The sequence below is a fragment of the Xenopus laevis genome, chromosome 5L, assembly GCF_017654675.1.
Source record: "Xenopus laevis strain J_2021 chromosome 5L, Xenopus_laevis_v10.1, whole genome shotgun sequence".
NCBI classification, from domain to species: Eukaryota; Metazoa; Chordata; class Amphibia; order Anura; family Pipidae; genus Xenopus; species Xenopus laevis.
The window spans coordinates 94646894-94661222 of NC_054379.1; the positions used below are offsets into that span (position 1 = coordinate 94646894).

The 14329-nt window shown below is 39.3% G+C and overlaps 1 protein-coding gene and 1 long non-coding RNA gene across 2 annotated transcripts in view; one reads left to right on the plus strand and one right to left on the minus strand.

The window, feature by feature from the left end:
* LOC121393748 overlaps positions 1–14329 on the plus strand; it is a 132489-nt gene that overhangs the window by 99592 nt on the left and 18568 nt on the right. The gene's annotated exons all lie outside the window — the stretch shown is intronic.
* Positions 1–14329, minus strand: part of mei4.L (meiosis-specific 4 homolog (S. cerevisiae) L homeolog) — a 53487-nt gene that overhangs the window by 14714 nt on the left and 24444 nt on the right. Inside the window, exon 3 of the mRNA XM_041563104.1 lies at positions 2032–2163. Coding sequence (XP_041419038.1) covers positions 2032–2163 — 132 coding nt within the window. The remainder of the gene's footprint in view (positions 1–2031; positions 2164–14329) is intronic.

The following is a 14329-nucleotide window of genomic DNA, read 5'->3' on the forward strand; positions in this document are numbered from 1 at the left end:
GATAAGTCTACTTTTAGTCCTGTTAAATGGTCTGTTTAGGGAAAAAGTCTGTATTAGGGTTGCTACCTGGCTGGGTCTGAACCAGAAAGCCCTATTTTGGCAAGGAATGTCAGGTCGGCAAAACAATCAGGTTTAGGAACTTCAAGTGACAATTGCTTACCAAAGCAAAACTATCAGTGAAAACGATCAACATGACCTATAGGTAACTTTTAGGGGCAGATTTATCAAGGGTCGAAGTGAATTTGAGGGAATTTTCAAAGTAAAAAAATTCGAAATTCGAAGTAATTTTTTGGATACTTCGACCATCGAATAGGATACTACGACTTTGAATTCGATTCAAAGTAAAATCGTTTGAATATCGAAGTACTGTCTCTTTATAAAAAACGTTGACTTCAATACTTCGCCAAATTAAACCTGCCGAAGTGCTATGTTTTTTTTAAGCCTATGGTTTTTTCATTGAATTTGGGTATCCTGCGGTCGAAGTAAAATAGTTTGATCGATCCATTAAATCCTTCAAATCGTTCTTCGACCGCAGGATACCCAAATTCGATGAAAAAAACTTCGACTTCGATATGGTCAAATTTCAAAGTATTTTAAACATCGAAATTCGACCCTTGATAAATCTGGCCCTTAATGTAGATTAATATTTTGAAAAGAAAATTTTTAGTGTCAGTATCACTTTAACTGCCCCACCCCCAGAAGTCATTGCCATCCCTAAACATCATCATCCCACCCTCGAATTCGACCCTCGAAATTAAATCCTTCGAATATCGAATTCGAAGGATTTAGCGTAAAAAACGTTAGATCGAACGATAAAATCCTTTGATTCGAACGATTCGAACGATTTAAAGCGAATGATCAAAAGATTTTTCTTTGATCAAAAAAAGGTTAGAAAAGTGATGGGGAAGGTCCCCATAGGCTAACATTGTACCTCGGTAGGTTTAAATTGCCTAAGTATGTAGTCAAAGTATTTTTTAAAGAGACAGTACTTCGAATATCGAATGGTCACATAGTCGAATGATTTTTAGTTTGAATCGTTTGAATTGAAGTCAAAGGTCGTAGTAGCCTATTCGATGGTCGAAGTACCCAAAAAAATACTTCGAAATTCAAAGTTTATTTTATTTAAATCCTTCCCCCGAGCTTAGTAAATGTGCCCCTAAGATTCTGGGGAGATTAGTTGCCCAGCGACAAATCGCCTCTTCTTTGGACGACTTATCTCCTCTAACTGCCTTTTTGCTGACTAGAATGTAAATTGCCGGAGGGATGGCACTTGGATCGATTCGTTTACCAAAGTTGCCCAAAGTGGTGGTAACCATAGTCAGTCTGATTCTGTATCTGATACAGATGCATATTAAAATGTTGCATTATGAAAGCAAATGTAAGTCTTAGCAATTTTTATGCATTAATTATCCATTTTCAGTGATTTATTTGTAAATGTAATTGCTGTTAAAAGTAGCATCTATCTGTCTTTTGCTCTTCTCTGCACTACAAACAATTTAACATTAGCTAACAGTCAGGAGTCTTTTCCAGAATGTTTAATTATCTCTTTTGTAGTATAAAAATAATAATTAAAGCAACACAATAGTGTTGTTCCTAAATGTATACCTTAGTATTAAAAAATATATTCTCATTTTGTTTCCCATTTTCCAGCTTTTCTAGTTCCAGCAAGATTCTTATTCCAGAAGAGTGTGCTACTGGAATACACTGCTACACAGTGTGCTACTACATTTTTTAACATTTAACTGTATATTAATCCCTATACAAGTAGGGTTCTTCCGGTATTGACTCCTAACACCTACAGTATTCTGGTGCCCTAGCAGTGGGTTGAGCGCTCCTATTATAGCACATTAAAAAGGTCTAGTCTTACAGGAAAATGAAACAGTTTACATATTTACTGGCATTAAAATTCTGATAGCAGTAATGTCATATATGTCATGTAATAGCTGTTCTTCTGTCTTGCAACAATGGATACAAATGCACACAATCATTTATAAATAACACATAAGAAAAATCGTATTCCATGTATTGCACCTGGTAATGTTGAAGAAGCCCATCAGAATAGTGTTTCACTTTGGAAAGCAGTATATTTATTAGAGGTCCTCCTAATATGTGGCATTTCCCCAACAAAATAAGGCAGTTGGTCATTGATTGCTGCACCTGAAACTATAAATACATTTCTTTTATACTTTTGCAAATGCATCTAAAGTAATAATGTGAGTAAACTACAGTGATGGTGCAAATAGTAGTATTATTATTTACAATTAAGATAATATGTAAAAACTGATCAATATTTGAAGCTATTCCATCTTTTCCTACTATTATAATTAAAGCAAAATAGGTTGCTTGCCCATTTTAGCAAGAAAGGGCATAAATATCTATGATTAGAACACAATGAATAGTAGCTGATCCAATGAGTTATGTGATTAACATTTTGGTGACAGGAAAACATCTACAGTGCATATTTATACTTGTTATTATTAATTTACTTTGCACAAGAGCAAACATTCTTGTAAAACCTGATGATATTTCTTTTTATCACTGACGGTATAACTATGCCACAATGCTGTGCCCCTTGAAACCAAGTAACTAAAAATTGAACACCACTGAGTGTCACATTGGAGAAGCTTGGGCCCACTGGAAAATGTGACCTCAAGAGCTCACAAGCTTAGATACCCACTGGGATTTTTTAGGTATCATGGTGGGACAATGTGACCTTGGAGTTGGGCTGTAGTCATTAGAGATGTCGCGAACTGTTCGCCGGCGAACTTGTTCGCGCGAACATCGGGTGTTCGCGCTCGCCGGAAGTTCGCGAACGTCGCGCAACGTTCGCCATTTTGGGTTCGCCATTGTTGGCGCTTTTTTTTGCCCTCTCACCCCAGACCAGCAGGTACATGGCAGCCAATCAGGAAGCTCTCCCCTGGACCACTCCCCTTCCCTATAAAAACCGAAGCCCTGCAGCGTTTTTTCACTCTGCCTGTGTGTGCTGAAGAGATAGTGTAGGGAGAGAGCTGCTGCCTGTTAGTGATTTCAGGGACAGTTGAAAGTTTGCTGGCTAGTAATCGTTTTGATACTGCTCTGTTATTGGAGGGACAGAAGTCTGCAGGGGTTTGAGGGACATTTAAGCTTAGGTAGCTTTGCTGGCTAGTAATCTACCTTCTACTGCAGTGCTCTGTATGTAGCTGCAGTGGGCAGCTGTCCTGCTTCTGATCTCATCTGCTGACTGCTGCAATAACAGTAGTCCTTGTAAGGACTGCTTTTATTTATTTTTTTGTTGTTTTACTACTACTACTACTACTACTACTATAAGAGCCCAGTGCTATTAGTCTAGCAGTGTTGGGGAGTGGGACTGGTGTGCTAATCTGCTGCTCCTAGTAGTTCAGCAGCACCAACTTTAATTTTTTTTTTTTAATATTCATTTTTTTTTTATTTTACTTTTTTTTATTTTACTACCGCTGTAGTAGTGTATAAGTTGACCTTTTAGGCATTATTTGCCCTGTAGGCATTATTTGCACACTGTTTTCTTCAACCCGCCATCGAGCTGTGTGACCTTGTTCACATTCTGTCTAAATATCCATAATATTACCGTCTCCAGAAAAAACACCGGAGTCACTTTTTTCAAGCAGCCATAATATATTTTACGTAATCCGTATCCACCGCTGTAGTAGTGTATACGTTGGCCTTGTAGGCATTATTTGCACACTGTTTTCTTCAACCCGCCATCGAGCTGTGTGACCTTGTTCCCATTCTGTCTAAATATCCATAATATTACCGTCTCCAGAAAAAACACCGGAGTCACTTTTTTCAAGCAGCCATAATATATTTTACGTAATGGCGAAAAATGACTATTTTCAGCATTTATATGGCATATTTTTTCTGGCAACTGTGCTTCAGTGGCTGCGTCCAAAAAAACTGGGCAAACAATGCCTACAAGGTCAACGTATGGCAGTTGTTTAAAGAGAACAGTAGATTACTAGCCAGCAAAGCTACCTAAGCTAAAATGTCCCTCAAATCCCTGCAGACTTCTGTCCCTCCAATACAGAGCAGTATCAAGCAGATTACTAGCCAGCAAACTTACTATCATCTGTCCCTGAAATCACTAACAGCTCTCCCCCTACACTATCTCTTCCAAGCACACACAGGCAGATTTTTCAGATACATTTTTGCCCTTGATCCCCCTCTGGCATGCCACTGTCCAGGTCGTTGCACCCTTTAAACAACTTTAAAATCATTTTTCTGGCCAGAAATGTCTTTTCTAGATGTTAAAGTTCGCCTTCCCATTGAAGTCTATGGGGTTCGCGAACCGTTCGCGAACCGCTCGCGTTTTTGCGCAAGTTCGCGAATATGTTCGCGAACTTTTTTTCCGACGTTCGCTACATCCCTAGTAGTCATAGAGATCTGTGTAGCAGCAGGCTGCAGTTTGGCAATGTGATATGTAAATAAAGGCAAATATCAAATATGCAAGCCAGTATGCCCCCCAATTGCTGTGAGTAACGTATGATGCCGTGTGAATTCAATCACAGGTACAGGTATGTATCCTGTGGCTGGATAAACCAAGAATACAGTGACAAGCTGTGCCTTAGAGTGGAAAGCCCACACTATTAATATACTACCTCCCTATCATTTTTTATATCAAAGCAGCTAAATTTCAATACAATACTAACATCATCAAAGCATACTGTATCTAATTATAAAAACAAGACTCTTATTTGCTTAGTTTTTGAGACTTTTGTCTCATGGGTGGCTCTGCAGCTGATATATTTCTCTGCCCTGATTATATACATGTATATGTATTTTTTATTTATGTAGTGGTACTATACAAACTATTGTACATTTTTTCCAGTACATGTAACATTTTGTTTAAGGGAGATTTACAAACGGCAATGTGTTAGTTTACCTAGATAGATGTTCTAGATTTCCCTTTTTCAGCAATTGTTTGCCCGAACACAGGTGGGAGAAGATGGGTACATTTGCCCCTTCATACCACGCAAAAACAACACACCACTTGCCCTAACTTTCTACTACAAACTAACAGTATAACTGTTGTGGGAAATGTATTGTTAGCAAAAAATATTGCTAATACCGTGTAATAATTGCTAGTAATTGATTTGAAATTGCGAGCAGCACTGAGGGGCCGATTCACTAACTTCGAGTGAAGGATTCGAACTAAAAAAACTTCGAATTTCGAAGTGTTTTTTGGGCTACTTCGACCATCGAATAGGCTACTACGACCTACGACTACGACTACGTATCGAACTATTCGAACTAAAAATTGTTCGACCATTCGACCATTCAATAGTCGAAGTACTGTCTCTTTAAGAAAAAACTTCGACCCCCCTAGTTCGCCATCTAAAAGCTAGCTAACTTAATGTTAGCCTATGGGGAAGGTCCCCATAGGCTTTCTTAATTTTCTTTGATCGAAGGACATTCCTTCGATCGTTGGATTAAAATTCGTCGAATCGTTCGATTCGAAGGATTTTATCGTTCGATTCGAAGGATCTTATCGTTCGATCGAAGGAATAATCCTTTGATCGTTCGATCGCACTATTTGCGCTAAAATTCTTCGACTTCGATATTCGAAGTCGAAGGATTTTAATTCCCAGTCGAATATCGAGGGTTAATTAACCCTCGATATTCGACCCTCTGTGAATCAGCCCCTAAATATATGCAAAAATGAGATTTTAAACATCTCTTGCGATTTTAATTATATTCCCCCCTTAAGTCTGTGCCTTTTAAAATAAAATAAAAATTAACCCAAAACTTGCATTTAAACACATCTCCTTTATGTTCTTGAGTACAAAGACAAAAGCACATAATAAAAAAAAATGATTGTGCTGTTTTAATGGCATATGTCAGAATAGAGGTTTTAAGGTTTAGTGCTGCTTTTTATTTCACCTTAGTTAAGCAATTGGCAATAGTGTCTATGTAGGAATGCAACTGCAACCTCAAAGCATTGATTTAACGTATTTGCTTCCATATATGCTCCTTAGCAACTTACTAGGATATATAAATGCTGATGCCTTACTTGTCCTGCAAACAAATGGATGCAAGTAAACTCAGGAATTACCAGAGAGACCTGAGGATATATCAAGAATTCTCTTAGCTGGTAGCATTCAGCTACAACTGATTTACGCTAAGGGAATCAGATGCTAATACTTATAGAAGAAGTGACACTGTTTACAAAAAATGTGTGCTGAAACGTGGGTGCAATTTTCCAAAAAATACTTGAATTTGTGTTCATATTAGCAAAAACTTCAGAGTCAGAGGAGAGTATACTCCTTAGAAGGCAGCTTTTATTGTGCTGGAATTATATTGAGAAAATGTGGCATTGCAGGTTAAAAAATTGTGATTTGTATCCAAATATGCACATTGCTCTGCATTTGTATTTCATCCTGATTCCTTCATAATTTTTTCAAAGTTAAGTTGAATATTTCTGCTCAAAACTATTATACTTTATTAATATTAGACATTGTTTTCACACATCTTATTCTGACAATCTCCCTTTAATTAAAACCACACTCAAAAAGTAATCTGATAAGATTCAAGCTATGACCTGCTTCCAACCCAGTGCCAACAACATGGAAATAAAATAATGTCACAGTTATGCATAAAAAACTAAATAATATCTCTTTGGCTGCATTGTGTCATCATTAACTAAGCTTTTTATATTGACAAACTCGTATAAAGAGTAGATAAGTTTCCCCTTAAGCTACCATTATCTGAATTTAATTAATTAACATATTACAACTCACTCTTTTGGTTTCAATTTTATTACTGCAAGCTCAATTAATATAAAACCAATTATATAGTAATTGCTCTACAAGCAGATGGTTCAGCTTTGCTGCGCTGAAAAATGAGTGAATAATACTGAAGTATCTTGGTGATCCAAAGCTTATAGTAAATGAACTGTGTGACAAGTAACAATATACAAATATAAAAACAGTGATTTGGAGCTTAAGTGCTAGGGTGGGTTTCATCTAGGTTTATGCCCACAGTTTAAAATTATACTGTTAGGTTGGCACTTACATAACTGGCTCATTAATACAGTAGAGGTATGGGACCTGTTATGCAGAATGCTTGGCACATGGGGTTTTCTGGATAAGGGGTCTTTTCTTAATTTGGATCACTATAACTCAAGTCTCCTAAAAATAATTTCAACATTTAATAAACACAATAGGATTGTTTTGTCCCAATAAGAATTAATTATATCTTACGATCAAGTTCAGGGCACTGTTTGTTATATTATTACAGAGAATAAGGAAATCATTTTTAAATATGTGAATTATTTAATTAAAATGGAGTCTATGGGAGATGGCCTTCCCGTTATTCAGAACTTTCTAGAAGACAGGTTTCCATATAATGGATCCCATATCTGTATGTGTTTGTATACTAAACTTTAAACTCTACTGGGTTAAGGACTACTGTGAACAATTTAACTTTTTTGTAATGCATTGAGAAACATATTTATGCTATATATAGTATATCAATACACATGTAGGACATGGTCCTAAATGGTATATACTATAGTGTGCTGCATTGAATATATTACATTGTTATTTCACTGTAGTAAATTCTTTAAAGCACCTTTAATGAGTACATACAGTGTCCATTATTATAGTAGAAAAACAAGACCGGTGGGACTGATATTAGTAATCTTTCTTTTACTCTGGTATCCCTAACTGGTCAATAGTATCTAAAAAAAGATAAAAGCAAGGTTAAAATATGACTCCCATAACCAGAGAAAACAGTTAAATCTCCAGTTTTCATATATTCCTTTTGAAAAACCTCAAGCTTCCAAATCCAAAAGGCTTCTCTGTGAAGCAGTGTTTTCCTAAAATGACCAATCTTTCTAGCCACTGTTTCCTGAACGTGTCAGTGTTCTGCCTGATGGCTTTATTAAAGTTTAAAGTTTAGACATTTTTGAAATCATTAGCAAACTATGGGTCAGATTCAATTCAGTGAGAAATCATGGACAAGATTCAATTTGAGATTCAATTCAGAAAAACTTCATCACTTGAAAACTCTATTGAAGTCTATGGGAAAAAACTGGAACTGAATTTGGATTAAAAGTTTTTCTCCTCGAACTGAATCTCGTCCATGACTGTTTTCACGTGATAAACTATGAGATAACTTTTTCTCCCTAAATTAAGTCGGTATACTGCATACTTAATGGAAAATTAAAAGGAGCTTTTGAAGAATTTCTGGCCTGAGCAACTGAAAGAAAGAATATCTACAATTTTTTCTATGAAGTCCAATGCATTTGGTGAAGTTTTGCACAATCTTCTGCAGTTTTGAAAACGTTTACGCAAAGCGAATATATCTATTTTGAGAGGTAACATGTTAAAATGTTATTTGCGGTCTGGCAATGTATGCTGTATTGGGAAAATTCCTTTATCCACACAATCCCTGGCCCCACGCATTCCTGACAATAAGGAGCAGATTTATCAAAATGTGAGATTAGAGCTGACCACAGAAAAACTCACTTTATATATAGTCCTATGGGATTTTTAGAAGTATATTTATCAATAGCTGAATGGAGAGTTCACCATTTGATAAATACACTTCTAAAAATCCCATACGATTAAATATAAAGTGTGCAATTTTTTTTCAGAGAGTTCTAATTTTACATTTTGTGAATGGGACCTAATTTCACTAAAATTAAGAAACCTGACGGGCAAGTGCTATCGCTATGCTATTCTTTGTTTAGAAATTAATTTTATGTAAAACCACTACCAAACCAATCGGATGGCTGCACTGGATCTGTGCTATCTCTTCAGCTTCAGCATGAAGGCTACATTTAAATTTGGAATTAAAAATAAGGACCTCTTTTTAGAATAAGCCAGCACTTGTAAAAGGGTAAAATTACACATATGCAAACCTGTGGCATTAATGTAGTCTTAGCTTCATTTTAGTGATGATACTGATAAAAGGGCTCATTCGTTAATACCATAACAAAGCAAAACAGTGTGTCCATTTAAATTCTATTCTCTAAGGCACTTCCATCTATACATATTCCTCTGTACTTGTACCTTGAACTGAACTACATTATGTTAGTATTTGAGGGGGTTTTGATAGATGTAGCTGTGGTGCACTATAGGAAGGAACCCTTGAATTATCACATACTTAAAGCAGGTGTAAAGTTTGGGGCTCTCTTGTACCAAAGTATACTGTACCTTGCTCCCTATTCTGCAAAGAAAGCCCAACCATTATATTAGCACAGTATTGATAGAGATGTCGCGAACTGTTCGCCGGCGAACTTGTTCGCGCGAACATCGGGTGTTCGCGCTCGCCGGAAGTTCGCGAACGTCGCGCGACGTTCGCCATTTTGGGTTCGCCATTGTTGGCGCTTTTTTTTGCCCTCTCACCCCAGACCAGCAGGTACATGGCAGCCAATCAGGAAGCTCTCCCCTGGACCACTCCCCTTCCCTATAAAAACCGAAGCCCTGCAGCGTTTTTTCACTCTGCCTGTGTGTGCTGAAGAGATAGTGTAGGGAGAGAGCTGCTGCCTGTTAGTGATTTCAGGGACAGTTGAAAGTTTGCTGGCTAGTAATCGTTTTGATACTGCTCTGTTATTGGAGGGACAGAAGTCTGCAGGGGTTTGAGGGACATTTAAGCTTAGGTAGCTTTGCTGGCTAGTAATCTACCTTCTACTGCAGTGCTCTGTATGTAGCTGCAGTGGGCAGCTGTCCTGCTTCTGATCTCATCTGCTGACTGCTGCAATAACAGTAGTCCTTGTAAGGACTGCTTTTATTTATTTTTTTGTTGTTTTACTACTACTACTACTACTACTACTACTACTACTATAAGAGCCCAGTGCTATTAGTCTAGCAGTGTTGGGGAGTGGGACTGGTGTGCTAATCTGCTGCTCCTAGTAGTTCAGCAGCACCAACTTTAATTTTTTTTTTTTAATATTCATTTTTTTTTTATTTTACTTTTTTTTATTTTACTACCGCTGTAGTAGTGTATAAGTTGACCTTTTAGGCATTATTTGCCCTGTAGGCATTATTTGCACACTGTTTTCTTCAACCCGACATCGAGCTGTGTGACCTTGTTCACATTCTGTCTAAATATCCATAATATTACCGTCTCCAGAAAAAACACCGGAGTCACTTTTTTCAAGCAGCCATAATATATTTTACGTAATCCGTATCCACCGCTGTAGTAGTGTATACGTTGGCCTTGTAGGCATTATTTGCACACTGTTTTCTTCAACCCGCCATCGAGCTGTGTGACCTTGTTCACATTCTGTCTAAATATCCATAATATTACCGTCTCCAGAAAAAACACCGGAGTCACTTTTTTCAAGCAGCCATAATATATTTTACGTAATCCGTATCCACCGCTGTAGTAGTGTATACGTTGGCCTTGTAGGCATTATTTGCACACTGTTTTCTTCAACCCGCCATCGAGCTGTGTGACCTTGTTCCCATTCTGTCTAAATATCCATAATATTACCGTCTCCAGAAAAAACACCGGAGTCACTTTTTTCAAGCAGCATTCATATATTTTACGTAATCCGTATCCACCGCTGTAGTAGTGTATACGTTGGCCTGTAGGCATTATTTGCACACTGTTTTCTTCAACCCGCCATCGAGCTGTGTGACCTTGTTCACATTCTGTCTAAATATCCATAATATTACCGTCTCCAGAAAAAACACCAGAGTCACTTTTTTCAAGCAGCCATAATATATTTTACGTAATCCGTATCCACCGCTGTAGTAGTGTATACGTTGGCCTTGTAGGCATTATTTGCACACTGTTTTCTTCAACCCGCCATCGAGCTGTGTGACCTTGTTCCCATTCTGTCTAAATATCCATAATATTACCGTCTCCAGAAAAAACACCGGAGTCACTTTTTTCAAGCAGCATTCATATATTTTACGTAATCCGTATCCACCGCTGTAGTAGTGTATACGTTGGCCTTGTAGGCATTATTTGCACACTGTTTTCTTCAACCCGCCATCGAGCTGTGTGACCTTGTTCACATTCTGTCTAAATATCCATAATATTACCGTCTCCAGAAAAAACACCGGAGTCACTTTTTTCAAGCAGCATTCATATATTTTACGTAATCCGTATCCACCGCTGTAGTAGTGTATACGTTGGCCTTGTAGGCATTATTTGCACACTGTTTTCTTCAACCCGCCATCGAGCTGTGTGACCTTGTTCACATTCTGTCTAAATATCCATAATATTACCGTCTCCAGAAAAAACACCGGAGTCACTTTTTTCAAGCAGCATTCATATATTTTACGTAATCCGTATCCACCGCTGTAGTAGTGTATACGTTGGCCTTGTAGGCATTATTTGCACACTGTTTTCTTCAACCCGCCATCGAGCTGTGTGACCTTGTTCACATTCTGTCTAAATATCCATAATATTACCGTCTCCAGAAAAAACACCGGAGTCACTTTTTTCAAGCAGCCATAATATATTTTACGTAATCCGTATCCACCGCTGTAGTAGTGTATACGTTGACCTTGTAGGCATTATTTGCACACTGTTTTCTTCAACCCGCCATCGAGCTGTGTGACCTTGTTCACATTTTGTCTAAATATTGATAATATTATCGTCTCTAGAAAAACCACTTGAGTTACTTTTTTTCAAGCAGCATTCATATATTTTACGTAATCCGTATCCACCGCTGTAGTAGTGTATACGTTGACCTTGTAGGCATTATTTGCACAGTGTTTTCTTCAACCCGCCATCGAGCTGTGTGAGCTTGTTCACATTTTGTCTAAATATTGATAATATTATCGTCTCTAGAAAAACCACTTGAGTTACTTTTTTTCAAGCAGCATTCATATATTTTACGTAATCCGTATCCACCGCTGTAGTAGTGTATACGTTGACCTTGTAGGCATTATTTGCACACTGTTTTCTTCAACCCGCCATCGAGCTGTGTGAGCTTGTTCACATTTTGTCTAAATATTGATAATATTATCGTCTCTAGAAAAACCACTTGAGTTACTTTTTTTCAAGCAGCATTCATATATTTTACGTAATCCGTATCCACCGCTGTAGTAGTGTATACGTTGACCTTGTAGGCATTATTTGCACAGTGTTTTCTTCAACCCGCCATCGAGCTGTGTGAGCTTGTTCACATTTTGTCTAAATATTGATAATATTATCGTCTCTAGAAAAACCACTTGAGTTACTTTTTTTCAAGCAGCATTCATATATTTTACGTAATCCGTATCCACCGCTGTAGTAGTGTATACGTTGACCTTGTAGGCATTATTTGCACACTGTTTTCTTCAACCCGCCATCGAGCTGTGTGACCTTGTTCACATTTTGTCTAAATATTGATAATATTATCGTCTCTAGAAAAACCACTTGAGTTACTTTTTTTCAAGCAGCATTCATATATTTTACGTAATCCGTATCCACCGCTGTAGTAGTGTATACGTTGACTTTGTAGGCATTATTTGCACAGTGTTTTCTTCAACCCGCCATCTAGCTGTGTGTATTATCGTTTCCAGAAAAACCAACTGAGTTTTTGTTGTTGTTGTTGTTTTTTTAAAAATAATGCCAGGCAAAGGCAGGCCGCCACGCAGAGGCCGTGCTAGGGGCCGTGCTGCTATGCAATCCTGTGGCCCTAGCAAATTGCCCAGTTTTAAAAAGCCAATGACCCTGAACTCCCAAAATGCTGAAGAGGTAGTTGACTGGCTTACACAGCACACCCCATCCTCTACCGTTTCTAACTTTACCACAACATCCTCCTCATCCTCCACTGCTATGGCCACCCCACGTAACACTTCCTCCACCACCGGTGCCCCTTCTTCACTGGGGTCAGAGGAGTTATTTTCCCATGAGTTTCTTGAACTGAGTAATGCGCAACCATTATTGCCAGAAGAAGATGAAGGAGATGAGGACCTTACACCAGATTTAATTCTGGCAGAGAACACGATAGAGATGGACATAATGAGTGATGAGGAGGAGGTCCCCGCTGCTGCTTCCTTCTGTGATGTGTCAGAAGAAATTGATGCATCTGAGGAGAATGATGATGAGGAGATTGATGTTTTGTGGGTGCCTAGTAGAAGAGAGCAAGAGGAGGGTAGTTCAGATGGAGAGACGGAGAGTCAGAGAGGCAGTAGGAGAATAAGACTTAGAAGAAGCAGGGAGGACAGCCCGCAGGGATCAGTAGGGCAACAACATGTATCGGCACCTGTGTTCAGCCGGCCAACGCACCCGCCATTGCCGCCAATACCGCCAACTCCGCCAACTTCTACTGTTACCGCCAGATCGCACACTTCCAAAAAGTCAGCAGTGTGGGATTTTTTTAATGTGTGTGCCTCTGACAAAAGCATTGTAATTTGCAATGAGTGCAGTCAGAAACTGAGCCTTGGTAAGCCCAACAGCCACATAGGTACAACTTCTATGCGAAGGCACATGAGCGGCAAGCACAAAGCACTTTGGGAGCAACACCTCAAAGGCAACAGGCAAACTAAAAGCCACACTCCTTCTGGTCCAGCATCTTACTGCTCTACCTCTGCTCTCCTTGACCCGTCTGAACCACCCTCCACTCCGCCTTCCACCTTGACCACCTGTTCCCATTCCCAGTCATCTGCCACCAGCCAAGTTTCTGTGAAGGCCATGTTTGAGCGTAAGAAGCCAATGTCTGACTGTCACCCCCTTGCCCGGCGTCTGACAGCTGGCTTGTCTGCACTCTTAGCCCGCCAGCTTTTACCATACCAGCTGGTGGACTCTGAGGCCTTCCGCAAATTTGTAGCAATTGGGACACCGCAGTGGAAGGTACCCAGCCGCAATTTTTTTTCTAAAAAGGGAATACCACACCTGTACCAACATGTGCAGAGCCAAGTTACCGCATCTCTGTCACTTAGTGTTGGGCCAAAGGTCCATATGACTACTGACGCATGGTCCTCCAAGCATGGTCAGGGCAGGTATGTCACCTACACTGCCCACTGGGTGAACTTGGTAATGGCTGGGAAGCAGGGAATGGGTAGCTCAACAACAACAGTGGAGTTGGTGTCACCGCCACGGATTGCACGCGGTTCTGCCACCACCTCTACTCCTCCATCGCTCTCTACCTCGTCTTCTTCTTCTTCTTACTCTGCTGCTGGGTCCTCCTTCTCCTCCTCCACACCTGTGCACCCCCAGCTCCCCCTAGGCTATTCGACGTGCCAGGTACGCCGTTGTCACGCTGTCTTGGGGATGACGTGCCTGGAAAGCAAAAACCATACCGGATCTGTACTCCTGTCATCTCTGCAGTCACAGGCCGATCGGTGGCTGACCCCACACCAACTGCAGATCGGAAAAGTGGTGTGTGGCAATGGAAGCAATCTGTTGGCAGCGTTGAGACTAGGCAATT